Source organism: Panthera onca, chromosome B4 (assembly GCF_046562875.1).
Source record: "Panthera onca isolate mPanOnc1 chromosome B4, mPanOnc1 haplotype 2, whole genome shotgun sequence".
In the NCBI taxonomy this organism is placed as follows: Eukaryota; Metazoa; Chordata; class Mammalia; order Carnivora; family Felidae; genus Panthera; species Panthera onca.
In genome coordinates, this window is record NC_138345.1 from 125,474,832 (window position 1) to 125,492,474 (window position 17,643).

The 17,643-nt window shown below is 51.0% G+C and overlaps 1 protein-coding gene across 1 annotated transcript; it reads right to left on the reverse strand.

Moving 5' to 3' along the window:
* Positions 1-615: 615 nt before the first annotated feature.
* Positions 616-10,620, reverse strand: CKAP4 (cytoskeleton associated protein 4). The gene is made up of 2 exons (XM_060656548.3): positions 9,780-10,620; positions 616-3,117 (listed from the first exon to the last, which is right to left on the reverse strand). Exons 1-2 carry the CDS (start codon positions 10,212-10,214, stop codon positions 1,795-1,797), a joined length of 1,758 nt encoding a protein of 585 aa, XP_060512531.3. The 5' UTR covers positions 10,215-10,620; the 3' UTR covers positions 616-1,794.
* Between the last annotated feature and the right edge of the window lie 7,023 nt (positions 10,621-17,643).

Here is a 17,643-nt window from a genome sequence, read left to right on the forward strand (position 1 = left end):
CCCAGCCCTACCACTTCCTAGCTAATGGTCTTATGTGATGCTTCCCAGCCTGCTGCTCCTCTGTCAAATGGGGAACGATACTGCCTGCCTTCGGGAAATTTAGAAGGAAGATACAGGGACCTGTTAAGGGCTTGGCATGATGCACAGCACACGGGTACTCCATAAACAGCATCCGATATTAGGTGGGAGGTGGAGAGCAACCTGGGAAGGAAACCCGGGGGCTGAAGGTCACTAAGATGGTCTAAGACCGTGGTTGTCAGGCCTGGCTGCACTTTACAATCAGACGGGGGCCTCGGAAATGCTAGTGCCAGCCCTCTTTACACGTACCGTTGAATCAGAATCCCAGGGGCCAGGCCCAGGTTTGGTTTCAAGTTCCCAGAAGATTCTATCAGGGAGTCGGGGTTGAGACCCTCTGCTGTGACTAAAAGTTAGAGTCAAACAGTGACCTACAACCAAACCTGCTAACAGTCAATCAAAAGTTATGTGCCCAGGCCTAAGAATGAAGCAATCTTGGTTTCAGAATCGAAACAAAGCCTTACAGCTGAAAACTTCCCTATCTTTCTAATTAGTGTATCAGAACTGCTAAATCCTCAGAAAGCAACCACTCCAGAAAAGTCGTAACAAAGCTCAAGTGTTTATTAAGAATTAAAAATACTGTAAATAAGCCATACAGTTCATTTCACAGTAAACTAAACAAACCTTTTTTTTTTCTCTTAATTTTCTTTTTTTTTTTTTCCTTTTTTCTTTTTTCTTTTCTGAAGGGCAAGACAGCCATTAAAGAACAGTACAGCTCGAAGGTAAAGGGAAACAGCAAAAAACTACAGAAAATGCACACCTTCCTCACTGACAGATGGGGGTCTGCCTTGACAGCAAACCTCTTCGTGGACACTGTGGAAAAATAAAAACACTTGGCCTCCATTCCCTGGGGAGACGGCCCAGGCCTTTGTGGACAGCTCTCAGACACATTTCCCGAAAGAATCCAAGGAGTCCCCTTTCTCGGGATTCTCAACCTGTGCATTATTTGGGGACCCTACCAAGGGATGACACAGGTTGGCCACGGGGGAGCTCCGTGGGGTGTTGTGCCTTCACATTCAGAACCATCTGGATTCTTTGCATAGTTACCTTTGAGATCACAGGATGATTCAGGAATGGAAAAGACACCCCACGCCACTGGAGGTGACCATCAAGTCAAGCAGCTGGTTCTTTTCAACCTAAGGCCCGAGGGGCTTGCTCCCCTCCCAATGGAGAGCTGACACTTGTGAATTTTAGCCAGTTTAAAGTGGAAGACGAGAAGTGAGTGACAGCTCATGAAAACTTCGGCCAGAAATATTAAAAAAAAAAAAAAAAGGAAAAGCAATTTTCCTTAAAAACAATTAGAAAGAAAAGTGCCTCCTCCCCCCACTTTTTTTCCTTGAAATCTGCCAGCCAGGCAGGGTTTTCTGAGGTTACAGTTAATCTGCTTCTGTTAATCCTCAGTTGAAGCCATTCTTCCCTGACACGAGAAACATCCCTTCTAAAAGGCGCCCCTGATTTGCAGGGGCTGGGCCTTCAGCAAACCAACCAAAAGCAGAAGCAGAAAACTTGAGAAACCAATGGTGTGTGGTAATGATCGTAAATAAATTAAGCAGGCATGAGAATATAAAATGCCTTGGTGTTCGGGGGGGTGTCCACTGCTTTTTAAGAGGGGACAAGAACATGGTGGGGTGGGGGGGGCGGGACACGTGGGAGAAAACAACACAGTTTTTGGTCATGAGAAACTGGACTTTAAATCCGCACCCTGCAGACACAACTCGCTTAGACTTTTTCATGAATCTTTTCCACTTTCACAAACAACCTATCCAGGTCATTCCTCAGATCATCTAGCAAGCCCCTGGCTGATTCCAAGTTGTTCTCGTTGGTTTCTATTTTCACCGAGTAGGCGACCAAACTGTCCACGGCAGTCCTGAGCATCCTCAAGTCTGATTCCACTTGGCTGACTGAGGCTTTGAGGTTGTCTAGAGAAGAGAGTCTGTCCAGGAAGTCCTGAGGAGGCGAGGGGGCCGCCCGGGCCGGGTCCCGCCCCAGCAGCGTGTGCACCTGCTCTTGCACCTTCTGGAGAGCCTCCACAGTGCTGGGGAGCTCGCCCATGCTTCTCTTCAGCTCCTCCACGTCGCCGTAGAGCGAGAGCTGGGCCTCGCCCAGGCTCCTCACCGTGCTGGCCAGGCCGCCCGCGTCATCCTCCGAGGGGCCCAGGCCGGCCACGCGCTCCTGCAGGGCGGCCAGGCGCCGCTCCTGCTCCTCGCTCTTGGCCAGCAGGGCCTCCAGGCTCTCGCTGTGCCGCGCGGAGGCCGTCTGTACGGCATCCACTCCGTCTTCCACGGTTTGGAGCCTGGAGTCCAATCCCTGACTCTTTTCCTGGAGCGCTTCTAAGGCATCAGAGTTTTTGTAAACCCCTTCTTCCGGCCTGAGGGCCTCAGTTTCCAGGTGGCGCAGCTCCTCCTTGAGTCTCCTGATCTCCTCAGGGAGGCGGGAGGTGGCCTCCTCCGACTGGAGAACCTTCTCCGTGAGGGCCTGCAAGGTGAGGTGCTCCGAATTGGCTGCCTCCTGGAATTTCTGCTGCTCCTGTTTGAGGCTCACCAGCTCCTTGACCTCTGTGTAGACGTCAGATTCCAAGGTCTGGAGGGTGCTTCTCAAGGCCTCGATGTCCTTTTCTCTGGACTTCACAGAGGACTGGATTTCCTTCACAACTTCCTTCAAGGCTTTCAGATCCTGCTTGTACCCCTCGGAGTTTTCCAGAGAGGCGACCTTCGCCTTCACGTCGTTGATTTCCTTCTGGCTCCTCTTCTGGACGTCAGTAAAGATGGCAATGTTGTCGTTGATGGACTTGGTGAGCTCTGTCAGCCTTTCCTCCACCGTGTTCTCAAGAGACGTGAAGTCCCGCTCCCGGGCATCCTTCACCACGTGGATGCCATCAGAGAGGTCTTTGAGAATCTCGTTCTGGAGCTTCTGCAGAACTTCACTGATCCGGTTAATCTCACTCTCCCCTTGCTTCACAGCTTTCTCCGTGAGGTCTTGTTTATGCTGGGAGCTCCTCAAGATGGACTCAAAAGTCCCAAATGTAGCTTGAAGAGACAGCACCTGCAACCAAAATCCAGATGTTAACTGCTGAGAAGAGCTGAGAAGTTTTATGCAACAGGCTATATTTCTTTTTGTCTGCCCAGCTTCCAGGTCCCTCTTCTGGAACAGAACGATAATTGTCCTTGGAGAAACTTCCTTCCACACATAGTCCACATGGTTTGGGGGCCAACCTGAAGGCTCGTTCCAAGTGCTCCAGAGATGGTTTGTAACCAGCCTGACCAATCGGCACTTTCCGTCTACCCACCCCTCCTTCCCTTCCAAAGCCATAGTGATTAGCCCAGGGATGGGCATGTGGCCTAAGGCAGGCCAGCAAGTCAATTCCACGACTTCTGTTAAAACTACTAGTAAAGAGAGGAACCTGGGTGGCTCAGTCAGTTAAGTGTTTGACTCTTGATTTCGGCTCGGGTCATGATCTCACAGTTTGTGAGATAGAGCCCTTCCGGCTCTGCACTGACAGCGCAAAGCCTGTTTGGGATTTTCTCTCTCCTTCTCTCTGCCCCGCCCCAATTCACACACACTCTCTCTGTCTCTCTCTCTCTCAAAATAAATAAATAAACTTAAAAAAAAAAAAAAAAAAAAAAAACATTGGTAAAGAAAGCTTTTTTCCGCTGGGATTGCTAGCCATAGGATGAGAAAAGCCTGGAGAGGCTCAGACCACACACAAAGTAGACCAGTTTATGAGTCAAGGAAGGCAGAACTAGAGACAGCAAGTTCAAGTTCTGAAGACACAATCTGAATCTCTGAATACAGCTACACCTTTAGGAATCTGCTTTTGAACTTCTTAGTTTAAGCCAATAAATTCTCTCTCTCTCTGTCTCTCACCCTCCCCCCCACTTTCAGCCAGTTAGGCTGAGTTTCTGGCTCTTGGAACTGAAAGAGTCTTGCAACTTATCACAGGAAAAAAGCGGAGGCACATGGGAGACAGTGGGCTGGGAGGCAAGAGACGACGGCACAGGCACCTTCTAGCTGGGGGTCCTGACCAAGTCACTGTCCTCACCCGAAAATATGACTGTGGATCTGGTGATTCCTCAGCATTCTCAGACTTTGTGAGCACATTATGATCCCATGTGTCACGACACACTCGTTCTAAATGAATTCTCCCCTAAACAAAGTCTGACCTGGGAGCCACTCCAGGGAGCGGTTTCATGCACCAAGGCTGACCACGTAAGGACCACTGACCTGGGCTTCATCCTGACGTGGTGCAAAGTGCCACCCAGGACACTTTATTGCAAAAAAAGAAAAAAAAAAGGAATCTGAATCTCTCAAGTCTCCAGTTCTAACCACCAATTCACAGGAAACGTGCAAGAGGAAAACACACCATGAGGATGCAATCAGCCAAACCCACAACAGATCACCAGGACCTTCAATAATTAAATGGCATTTTTAAAGGCAGAAAGACAGGAAACTGTTACACATTAAAAGAAATTTAAGAGATTTATCATCCAAATGTAATGTGTGGACTTGTACGGATCCTGATTCAAACAAAGCAAGACGTTTTTGAGAGAGTCAGGGAAATCGGATTTTGAACTGGGTATCAGATGAGAATCAAGAATGACCAGTAACTTTGTTAGGTATGATATACTGTGCTTTGCCAAAAGGAAAGGGAAAAGAAGGAGCTCTTATTTGTCAGAAATAAATCCTAAAATACTCTATGGGAACTAATGTGTCAGTAAAAATTAGATCCTGGTTCCACATCCACCGCGTCTGCCAGAGCAACGTGGGCCCTTCAGAGGGCTTAGACCTGAACGGCCAGCTTTTTCTGCAGGCTCGCACCTGCCTGTGTCCACCGGATCTTCTGAGTAAGGACAGGCCGCCTTTCTGCCCAGCCTACGGTCATTCAGCAGACCTGGGCTATTTCCCAACGCCCAGAGCATCTGAGAACAAGAGAGACCAGGGGGACAGCCGACAAGGGGTGGAAGAGACGGCTTCAGAGTCACCCTGCTCTGACTCCAGCCCAAAAAGGACAAAACAAAATGGGAGGGAAGGGGTGGGGAAAAAATGAAACGAGAAGAGCAAAAGAATGAGCATTATTAAAACTGGGGTTCATTACATTGATCTCTTCTGTTTATGCCTAAATACCTCCACGGTAAGAAGTTAAAACATAAAATAGCATGGGCCTCTGGAACCAGACTGCCTATGTTTAAATCTTAGCTTGGACACTTCCTAGCTGTGTGATCTTGGGCAAGTTATTTAGCACATCTGTGCCTTAGTTTCCTCGGCTGCTGGATGGGAACAAAAATAGCACCTGACTCATAGGCTCATTTTGCAAGGATTAAGTGAATTAATATATACATAAAGCTTCAATTGTGCCTAACACATAGTAAATGATTGACAAACAGCAGATATGGTCTTCATTATTGTTTAATCTTTCTTCTGGAAGTAGCTCAGAAGTCTGGAGATTCTGAGACCATCCTTAGCCCAATGCCAAAGGGAAACACTATAGAAATGAGAACAGGACACCTGGGCTCTAGTCCCAGCCCCACTTATAACCAGCTCTGTGAGCACGAATAAGTCACATTCACTTTCCAGGTCCCAAGCTCCTCATCTATTAACAAATAGGTTTCTAAAGTCCCTTGTGGCTTCCAACGGTCTGTGATTTTAACACAGATTAGAATCCGGTTCTCAGGGACTCGAGAATACTAGACAATTTCCCTGTTAAACCAAATATGACCTGAGCCATAAAGGGCACTTTGAGAAGGTACGGGAGAGAGATCACCTCTGAAACTAAATTATTCAATCACAGTACCTGCCGGTTCTACACAGCACTCAGAAAAGAGGCATGAACGGGTGAGCACAGTACCTGCAACGTAGCAGGCGTTCATTCAGTGTTTTCAGTGTTTTCTGAATGAATCAGGATTTAATTAATTAATTGAGCAAAGCCTGATGAAGAAGGAGCTGGTCCATTTCCCCTCTGATCCCTGTCACCCCTAACCTGGGCTGACTCTTTGCAAATGGCCAGGAAGCGGACTAGCTCAGAAATCATGGCGGAAACCAAACACCCCAACCTCCAACACTATAAAAAGAACACAGAAATCGCCCCCCTCCCGATGGTGCTGTGCACTGTTCATCTTTACATGCAAAGACCCCATTATAATCAATATGCAATGATGCATCTGTTCCCCCAACATATGCAGGGTGCCCACTACATGGTGGGCAAGACACCAGAGAAAAGTAATAGCTAGAACAGGATCCCTGCGCTCAAGGAGCTCACAGCACGAGGGGAGACGGTAGTAGCTGACCTTCAACGAGGCACTTACTGTGTACCGAAAACTATGCAAAGTACTTCCGAGACATCATCTCATTCCACCCTCATAATAACCTCCTGAGTTGGTGGCTCCCACTGATCTCCAGTTTACAAATGAGGAGACTGGGAAGCGGTCATGCTGAGCATCAAACTCCCAGAATGGGTGACTTCACCACTGAGCTCTTAACCTCCAGGGATGAGCCGGAGCAGAGGCGTGTTCCAAGTGCACCGTGGGCTCAGACGCTGCCTCCGCCACAAGCCCGGACTCCTCCAGAGTCAAAATGAGAAACAAAGAAATACAACCAGAGGACTCCGTCTTCTACAAACAGCTGCTCCTCTCATCCAGCCGTCCGTCGGAGGCCCGTTCCTACCTTACGCCACCCCGGATCTGCCAGGGCAACACTGGCCCTTCAGGGCCTCAGGCTGAACGGCCAACACTTCTGAAGTCCCCGCTCAGTCTTCCATGGAAGGACAGACCAGCTTCTCTGCCCAGGCTCCAGGCATCTGGCAGGGCACGTGCAGACGGAGGCCAGGTGGGCACCCACTACACAGAGTAGAGGGCTTCAGGTCACACTGCTCTGACTCCAATCCCAGTTCCAATACTTAAGGTCTGCATGTGACCCTGAACGGTAACACGACCACTCCAGGTCCAGCGGGTCCATCTGTGAAACGGCGCTAATAAAAGGGACCTGCTTCAGAGGGTGGCTGGGAAGCACTTAAAAGGATGCCTAGCCCACAATGGGGCCACCTGGGCGCCTCAGTCGGTTAAGCGTCCAGCTCTTGGGTTCAGTTCAGGTCACGATCTCGAGGTTCCCTGCATCTGGCTCTGCGCTGGCAGCGTGGAGCCTTCTGCCTGCTTGAGATTCTGTCTCCCTCTCCCTCTGCTCCTCCCCCACTTGCACTGTCTCTCTCTCTCTCTCTCTCAAAATAAATAAACTTTAAAATAAAAACGGACGCCTAACCCGTACCAAATACTACTTATGAATAATAATATTGCAGGTCTACATTCCTGCAAAGGACCAAACCCCACCCCACACGGAGCATCATACAAAGTTACAAAGGGGCTCACACTTAGGTTGTCAGAGCAGCCAGCACTACTCTCTTCAGAGCAAAGGAACTTCTTCATTGGCCACCTCAGAGGTGCGGACAGAAATGGCCACACGCCGTGACAAATCCTAATACTGTTCTGGGCACATTCTGAGTTCCACATCACTGGAAGCAGCCTTAGCTGAAGACCTACTACGAACCTGGCAAGGCATGGGAAAGACAACAAGATGAACAAACGGTTGAGGGTGTTGCAGGAGCTAACTGCAGGAGGAACACTAGCCCTGCCACTTACTAGCCGGGAGACCTTGCCGTTACTCTGCCTCCTGGGTCTCACGCTCCTCATCTGTGCAAGGGGAGTATCCTAGTGCTTACCTCTTGGAGCTGCTGTGAGGGTCAAAAGACAGGAGTACCCAATAAAGACGAGGCATTACATAACAGCTGGCCTACATGCTAAATGAAAAAGAAAGGTCACTGTTTCAAGAGTCTACGGCCAGGTGGATTCTTAAAACTCTGGACAGAGCCCTCCCCTCCCTGTGTAGATGAGAAAACTGAGCCCCAAGGAGGAAAGTCATCTGCATACAGCTTCCATAAGAGGAGAGGTGGGAGCCGGAAGGGAAGGAAAGAGGGAGAGGCAGGAGAGAAGCAGAAAGAAGCCCAATGTCTTCAACATCGATTCAAGACCTCAATTTCATCTGGGCCTCAGCTTCTCTCTCCCGTCCTGCTACAGGCCAGGTAGCCACTGCTGTCCCGACATACTCAAGATAGAACCTCCTGCCTGTGTCTTCATTCCTTGTCTCAACAGTTATTGACCACCAGCTAGATCTAGACTGGCACCACCTTGGCCACTGGGCATACGGGCTTAGGCAAACTCTACACACTCTCTCCTTCAGAACTCACACAACGGTGACCCTCAACTGAGACCCACTTATGTGCCGCTTCGCAAAACCGGATTTGTCTACTGTACCTCTGTACCCCCCACGGGGCCAACACGCAGCCCTATCACTATCAGACTTCAATAAATATTGTGATGGATTGGTAAGTGGGTGGATGAAAGAGAGGAAACAGAGGCTAGTGATTATCCTCCAGCAGTTTGTCTACTTCTTAAGAATGACTTGACATTCAGGATAGGCAAAGCGGCGCTGCCTACTTAAATCCCTACAGAAAGTCACCTCCCTTGGCCTGCAGCATTGAGCAGGCTGACTCATTCCAGTTGCTCTGCCAGTCTTAAGAGGAAATTCCTAGTCCTGCATACATACTCCACAAAAGTCGATAGAAACTTGGCAGGGCAGGCAGCATGCTGGGAAAAGGAGGCAGCAGTTCCGGGCTCAGAAGTGGTGGCGGGATTTTTTGTTTCGATCATACAACTAACTTTCATTGAGCGGTGACATTCGTGGAGGCCGGAGGAGGAGGTAGGAGGCCAAGAGAGCTGCGCTTGGTGTGGAAAAACACAGACAGGGTGGAACGTGAGAAGCTTGGTGGTGAAAGTTGGGTCCATCCACACCTGAGAGAGGCCTCTGTGGACCCCCCCACTGGGCAGTGGCCTAGGCATTCTCATGCAGTTTGCCACTCACCAGCTGGGATCTTTATCAATTCACTTAATCTCTCTAAACCTCAATTTTCTGATCTGGAAAAAGGAGTCAAAACTGCCAGTCCTCCCTCCCAGCCAGGGTGGCTATGATGATTAGATAATGAGTAAGCCCTCTTAACATCATGTAAATGTGCCTTGTGATATTACTCACCAGTACCCTCTAGTATTTTGGGCCTTTCCTTTCCTCTAAAGCTGGTATATGCTATTTCAAAGGCCCACATGGAGACATTGGTCCACTAAAAGGCAAGGGGCCTGAAGATATGTAATATTTCATTTGAACTTCGCAAATGAGTATGATTACTTGTTTCTCCTTCCCCGGGGTCTGGATCTATTAAAACCTGGCTCAGACGTCTCCCACGGGGAGAGCCCAGGTGTGGCCTTGCCCGAGGCTTCCAGGGATGCGCTGGCGTCCCTTCCAACCTCCTTTTCAGATAACTCTGCCCATTCAGCGGTTTCTAATCCAAAAAGAATGGGCTCCCCAGAGCCCGGCGGCTTCCTTACAGGTCACCGCTAATGCCCTGTGACAGGCCCTTGGCCCACCCTGGCTCGTTGGCCTGACCATCCTCCCAGCGGCCCATCCCTCGGGGCCCATTCCTCCGCGGCCATTAACAAAGAGGGTCTGGGGACCGCCCGGGAACGGGGGGGGGGGGGGCGGGGGGGGGGGTACCGGGGACGGGGCATCCCCCGGCCGTGGAGAGGGCCCCGCTCAGGCACCGAGGCCTGGGCAGAGTCAGGGGCCCGGCCGTGGCTCGGGGGCCGCGGGTGGGGGCCCGGGGTACCCACCTTCTGCTCGACGCCCTGCAAGCCCTGGCCCAGCTCCTCCCTCTGCCGGGAGAAGTCCTGGTGGCCGCGCCGGACCTGCTGGACCTCCTCCAGGACGTGGTGGACACACCAGCCCGAGAAGGCGGCCGCCGCCACCAGGGCGAGGTAGAAGAGAAAGTTGAGCGCCCGGCCGAGCCTGCGCGAGCAGGACGCCGAGGACGAGGCGGCGGCGGCGGCGGACTTGCCGCCGCGGTGGCCGCCCTTGCCGTGCGCCTGGTTCTGCGGATGCTGCGGCGGGTGCTGCTGCGGGTGCGGCGCGGGCGGCGGCGGCTGCTGCGGCGCCGGCGGCGGCTTCTTCGCCACGTCATCCGCGCCGCCCGACGGGTGGGCGCCCTTCTCCGAGGGGCTCGCGGCGCCGTGGCCGCCCTTGGAGCCCCTTTGTTTGGCCGAGGGCATGGCGGGCGCGGCGGCGGGTGAGGCCGCGGACTGCGAGGCGAGCGAGCGGGGCGCGCGGCCCGGGAACTTCCTCGGGCTCCCCCGGGGCTGGGCGAGCGGCACGCGGGCGCTGCTGGCGTCGGAGCGGCCGAGAGAGAGCCGGCGGGCGGGCGCGCGAGAAAGGAGGCCGGACGAGGGAGGAAGGAGGAGGGGGCCTGCCTCCGCCGCCGCCGCCGCCGCGGCGCCGACCCCGCCTCCAGAGAAGGAAGGCCGGGAGAGCCGAGCCGGGAGAGCCTGCCACGCACGCGGGGGCCGGCACGGCCCCTCCCCCTGCCGCCACGACCCCAGGGAGGGGGCCGAGCCGGGGGCGGCGCGGCGGGGTCCACGCGGCGGGGGTGGGGGTGTCTACGAGGCCCCGGGTGGGAGGGCCGAGGCGAGGGTGGTGGCCGAGCGCGGTCCGGGGCGGCTGGTGGGAGGGGGGCGGGTGTCCCGGCGGGGTCTACGGAGGCCGGGGCAGGCGACTGAAGTGGCCGAATGGGAGGGGGCAAGAGGCGCGGACGTAGGGAGGGCGGCTGGCCTGGGTCTGCTGAGGCGGGGACCGGGAATCGAGGTGGCCAAAGGGAGGAGCGCAGGGCTGGGTCGACCGGCGGCCGAGACTGGCTACTGAGCAGGGCCACGAGGGCCCCAGGGATAGGCGGCTGAAGTGGCGGTGGCCCAGGCGGATCGGCGGGGAGGAGAGCCGGGGATGAGCTTTTGCCTTGGGCCGAGTTCGAGACCCCCTTCCTTCGACCTATTCCGAGAGAGGAAATGAAGCGGGGGGGAGGGGGGGTGCGGAGGGGGGCTCCCGGGAGCCCGGTCCCTGGGAGTGGGAGTAAGGAGGTGGGAACGGACACCTCCCGAACTTTGCCCCTGGGAGTTGGGGAAATCCCGCCTCCCCATCCTTCCCATCCTCTAAGCCCGCCACGGGGTTGGGCCTTGACTCTTTCCTGGAGATTGAAGGCGGAGGCAGAAGAAGGAGCTGTCGAGAAACCAGTTGGCTCTGCAGAGGCATGTTTAGGGAGAGTTAGCAAAGATTCTTAAGTCTATTCAGGGAAACATCCCACTTAGCATCCCACTTAGCCTGGTCAGTCCATGTCCATGCTGTTTACTTTTTTTTATGAAGTCCTTTGCACCCCCATTTTCTCTTTAGGGTTCCTGCAGTCTGTCCATAGCCCAACTACGGACGGACTCTGTGCTGTGCCCTGGGGAAGTCTGCAGGGAGGAAGATGGGGGCTGCCACCCCTAGTCTGGTTGAAAGAAATAAAACACATCTCGGCATTTAACAACTTAAATGTGTACTTAAACCCTCACAAACAGCCTTGTAAGGTAGGATTATTTTACCCCTTTTATAGGAAGGAAACTGAGCCCCCTCCCCAGCTGATTGGATCAAGGTCACAGAGCCATGACTTGAACCTGGATCTCTTTCTTCCAGAGCCCATGCTGCTTTGGAGTGGGAAGGAAAGGAGAGGGGGCAGGGAAGTTAAGCAACTTGCCTGCTCTCGCTGAGGCTAGTTGGTGCTGGAGCAAGGACAGAAGGCCACTGCTTTCCCCCCTGAACCTGGTGGCTGCTGTATGCCTGGCACTGTGTGTGCCTGACGGTGCTGTAGGAACACTGTTTCCTCTGCCAATTTTGTTTTTAAAATAACATTCCTTGTCCTTAAGGCCTAGTTCAAATGCCACTTCTTTCATGATGCCTTCCCTATAACACCGCCTCTCGTGACACTTAGAGACAGCTAATAGTTGCAAGAAGAGGCATTATATATATTTATATATAATCATATAGTTCAATATAACAAACCTGTGTGGAGGGTCCACTCTGTGCCAGACAGACGTCTACAAACTAGCCTCCCCTCCTTGAGGACAAGAAGCAACCATTGCTTCTACTTCTCTTTGTATCTCACCGTATAAAGTGCTTTCAAAAATCTCTAGTGAACCAATGAACACATGGGCCTGCCCTCAAGGGGCCTGAATTGCATTTGGAGGAACGTGCAGAAACACTTCAAGGGCCAAATTATGTACTTGAAAAAATAAATGTAAAGGGAGCTTGGAAAGCATATCGTGGGGCTGTAGGTACATGGGGAAATCTTCTGGGGCAGCAAGGTCTGAGCAAAGCTGTGAAGAATGGATTTGCACAGAAAGAGAGCAGGGAGGGTATTTCTGTGGCGGAAACGGGGTGAGCCCACGATCCCGATCTGATGTGAAGGGAGTGTGTCACGATATAGGGAAGAAGAAGAGGAGTTGGGTGGAATGGGTCCAAATTGCAGAGGTCAGTAGAAGCCAGGCAGGCAGGCAGAAGAGGCATAGTAGTGTGGGAGGCCAGAGTCAATTACAGCAGGTTCTGAACTAGAAATATAATCATCTGCCCCAGACAGAGGAGCACCCACTCCAGCTAAATACAAGGAGTGATAGTAGGACTCTCCTAGTTCAAAAGAGCACATGACCTAGGAGCGGGGAAAGGAGATGGCAGAGACTTACTCATCAGAAGGTGCTAGAAAAGCCTTGTTTAAAAACTGTTCGGCTGAGTTCAGCTTGTGTTTAAAACCTCTAGCATGCAAAAAAGCAATCCTTCTCCTTCAAGCACTCATCCATTAGGGCAGGGCAATGATAACCTTCAAAGGAGCTCTGGGGACCCAGCCCCACCTTGGCCTGGGAGGCAGGAGCGCTGCCCTTTTGACCTTACTTCTGCCACCTTAAAGAACTTGACCTTGAGAAGTATATTTACCCTTCTCTGTGGATTTCAAGGTCAGCTCTTTGCATCTCTAAAGACCTTTCTTATTCTATTAATTTATTTCCTAGAGAAAAACAGGCATCTGATATCAGAAATAATTGTATATTTTTTTAAGTTGATACAGACCTTAGGCCAGAAAGCATGGAAGGTTTCTCAATTTTCTGCCTCTGCAGAGCACCGGAAGCAAAGCAGGTGGGGGAGGGGAGTGTTACTATTTTCAGCGTTTCCCTCTTCACCCTTTCCTCTGGGAGGCAGTAAAGTATAATAGTTAAGACACAGCCTCTGAGGGGCATCTGGGTGGCTCAGTTGGTTGAGCGTCCAACTCTTGATTTAGGCTCAGGTCATGATCGCCCAGTTCATGGGTTCGAGCCCTCCATGGGGCTCTGCTGGCAGTGTGGAGCCTGCTTGGGATACTCTCCCCCCCTCTCTCTAGCCTTTCCCTGCTCGCTGTCTCTCTATCTTAAAATAAATAAATAAACTTAAAAAAAAAAAAAAAAAAGACACAGTCTCCGAAATAGACTGACTTGGTTTCCAATTCAGCTCCATGACTGACTGGAGAGTGTGACCTCTCTGAACCTCTGTGTCTTCATCTGTGAGAGGTGGGTAATAAAAACAACCTCACCAGGTTGCTGTGAGGGTTAAAGGAGAGACACCATATGATATTAGGCACATAGCAGGGCTCAGTGGCTAATACAACTTGCAGTGTCACTGAGCAAAAGTAGAGCTGTATAGAGCTTCTATGTCTAGATTTCAACCATTTTCTTTCATCACTATTTCTTGGCACCCCCAGCACCACATGTGGCTTATAGACCACAGTCGCTGATGTGTTTGACTTGAGAAAGCGGGCAGTGTTTCCTCTGAAGCGTGGTTCCACCGTGGTGTTTGGCGAACCCAGAGATCAGTGCGTAGTTGTGGACGTGCATCTTTTAGGGCCAGAAAGCGTCAGTGGTTCTTGGAGATTTCCATCCTCCTACCCCATTTTCTGAATCAGCACAGCATGCATTTAAAGGAAGTCTCCCTTCTCCTTTGCCTCCTGCTTTTGTTTACCTCTATCCCTTGTCCTCTTCTTCCCCCCCTAAAGCATATTGGATGGTCAGGAACGTGGGTGGGGAAGAGGAGGAGGAGCTGGAGACATCTCTTCCTTTCCCCCAGCTTGTGCGAAGACACTTCTGAACACCCTCCGACTGCATGGACCATGCATTCTAAGATAGAGATTTGCAGGCCTGCAGCCCTTTTGGTTGTCTGCATTTTAGTTGGAATGCCTAAGGAGAAAGCCTCTACCACTTACTGTTGATTGCCTCTTGGTTCCAGGTTGACAAGAAGCCCCCTGAGGCTAGGACAGGTGCCTGAATGCCCTGCAAACAGGGTGTGAGTTAGAGGTGGGGGCCTCCTGCGTAGTTGGCTCTGGAGTGCTAGGACACAGGCTCAGCAGTTCCCACCCTCAGGAGCTCCCCAACTCCAAATGCTATAGCCCCGTGCCGCAGGGGAGTTCTTTCTTGGAGCTCACAGCACTGTGCATGGCGTATGGACCACAGGCTTCACCTCACTGAGTCCCAGTTTTATGGAACATAACCGTAGCACCTACCTTATAGAGGCGATGTGAACATTAAGTCGATTTTCTCCTCCACCCCTGCTCCACTCAGTCTTCCTCGTCCCAGCAGTAACATCCATCCAGTTATTTAGGAATCATTCCTTGACTCTTTCTTTGTCTCTCACCCATCCCCACCCCCAACATCCAGTGCAATATATTAGTAAACCTTGTTGGCTTTACCTTTGAAATACATCCAGCATCTTCCGCTTCTCACCACCTGCGCCACTGCCACTGATCCAAGTCGCCACCAGCTCACGCTGGCCCCCCTGCTAAAGGACCCGTTGCCCGTGATCTGTTTTCAAACCAAAAGCCAGAGCAGTCCCTGAAAACATAAGCCGGGTCATGTCACAGCTCTCTCTAAAACCCCCCAATGACGTTTCATGTCAGAGTAAAAGGCAACGTTTTTGCAATGACCTCCACAGCCCCATGACAGGGCTGCTGCTGCCTCTCTGATGTGAACCCCTCTTAGCCCGTGGATCACTGACGTACAGCCACAGCAGCCTTTTTATCACCCCTCAATATGCCAGGTATGTTCCTACCATGGGGCCTTCGTAATGTCAGAACCTGCGTCTGATGAACTTTACCCCCAAGTATCCCCATGGTGGTGTCCTCCGTCACCTCAATTCAAATGTCACCTGTAGGTGAGCTCGTCTTTGACCATCTCATGGGAAATAACAACTGCCCCCCACCTGAGACACTGTTCGTCCGTCTTCCCTGTTTTTCTCTGACAAACTACATATTTGCTTCTTTATTTATTACCGCCTGCCTCTTCTCATTAGAGTGGAAGTTCTGTGCATGAAAACTTTACTTAGCTCACTCTTGTGTCCCCTATTACCTAGAACACAATGGCCGGCACATAGTAGGAGCTCAATAAATGTTATGAATTTCACATGAGTAAAATCCCTCCATGTAGGGCCTTCCCTTTCATAAGGACCACAAGGAGGGACAGTGGAGGGGAGGAACCCAGTGAGGAATGACCTCGTAGAATGTCAATATCATTATGATGATCTCAGGAATGGTGGAGGGAGCGGTGATGATGATGGCAACGATGACGACGGTGATGAGAGGGATGACAGAGAGAGTGGTTGCTAACACCGTTAGGCTGCAGGGTACCTGCCATATCACAGCAAGTTCACATTTACCGATCACTTACTGTGTGCCGGGCGTTATACCAGGGGCTTAACATGTATGACCGCCTTCCATTCTCAGTGAGCCTTTGATCGAGATGCCACACTAGTACCAATCCAGTTCACCAATGAGGGTGGGCAACTTGGACAGGGTGACACAACTTGAGAATGGTAGGAATCATGGCTAGATTATTGAGAGCTCACACTCCCATTTAGCACATGAATGTATAGACAGATAAGAAAACAAACCTAGTCTGATGGAGTAATTTATCCAAGGCCTTTTGCTAAAATCCACATGTTTAATAAGCATCATGAATCTTGAACTGGGAAGGAGAGGACAGGGCTATATCACTGGTTATTCACCGCCACAACGGCTCCCTCTCACCATGCTGCTCGTGGATGTGTTTCACCCCTTAGGTGTGCTGTAGGGGAAAAAAATAAAAATAAATGAAATGAAATGAAATGAAATGAAAATTATATATGTATAAATCCTTCACAATCTGACCCTTGCTTCTCACCCTAGCCTCATTTCTCCCTCAAATCCCTTCCTATTCTCTGTAGCCAGACTGAGCTCTCCTACAGTTGCCCTAATTTGCCATATTCTCTAAGGAACACAGCTTCCTTGACCCTTTTCCTGCACCCCCACCCCCAACCTGCATAAAATGTCCCTCCCTGGTGCTTCTCCAGTTCCTAGAGGGTCATAGCACCTACCACAATGTATGGTGATTGCCTGTTTATGTGCTGTCATCCACACTAGAGCTTTCAGGACGGAGACTAATCTGTTCCTTTTCTTATCCCTCGTGCCAGGCAGCTTGCCTGGATTGTAGGAGGCACTCAAAACATGCTGGATGGATAATTGCATGGATATGACAGTATGTAACGTACAATGCCTTCTGATTCTCAGCATCCTGCGCTGTCAGACTACCCACTCTTCAGGGGGTGAAATGTTGGGAGTGTCTCAAAGTCTTGAAAGTTTAGTAGAAGTGGGTAATATGTGCAAATGCAGTGTCTTATGATAGGTTCAGACAGCATGTTACAAATGTATGTTGCTAAGTTAGCCAGATAAATATAAGAGGCACATGGCTATGATGGATTTCTAACTAAACAGGATAGAAGAGTTGCTGTAAAAACCCAGCCCCGCAGAGAACATTTTCATTCCTGCCCCAGTCTTGCTCAAGAATCTCCCATACCTCTGTATCACAGTCAAAGCGCAGGACAAGGAGTGGGGGGCGGGGAATGAGGGTATGGGAGCTACACCTCCCCTCCCACCTAGGATTCTATTCGACCCACCTCTCCCTGCCCCACAGCCACCTCCAAGCCTTTGTTCTTTGTTCAAGCTCTTCTCCCCGGCCTTCCAATCTGGAAGTCCCAGCAGCCTCCTTCTAAGGAAAATCTAGTCCCTGACCACCTGTCCCCTGCCCCCATCAGTCCCTCCATCATTTGGGCTCCTCAGAATGAGAGAGAGTGGTAAGGATACAGATTGAGTTTGATCCTATCTGGAAAACATACTAGGGTGTATGGTGCTGGAAAGTTACCTAACTCGTCCTCAGTTTCCTCATTTATAGAGTAAGATGAATACTTTGCAGGATTCATGGGAGATCATACATATGAAAAAGACCATTATACCTGTAAGCTTCATATACATAATCATCATTCGTGTGTGCCAACTAAATAAAGCTAGCCCTTCTATAATTCCGAGCCTAGCTGGATATTTTCAGCAATAGAAAAAAACCTAAAATACCATCCATAAACTGTGGCTTATAGTACCAATGGCCTAGGGTTGTGGTAAGATTTCAGTGAAACAATATCCCTAAAGCACCCAGCATGCTCTGTTTCAGCAGAATGGAGATTAGTATGTAATTAGCGCAATATCCTATCCCTACCAGGCCCTGAATCTCTAGAGGGCAAAACCTTGTCTGTCTCATTTCACTGCACCGTCCTTAGGGCTATTGATGCATAGGTAAC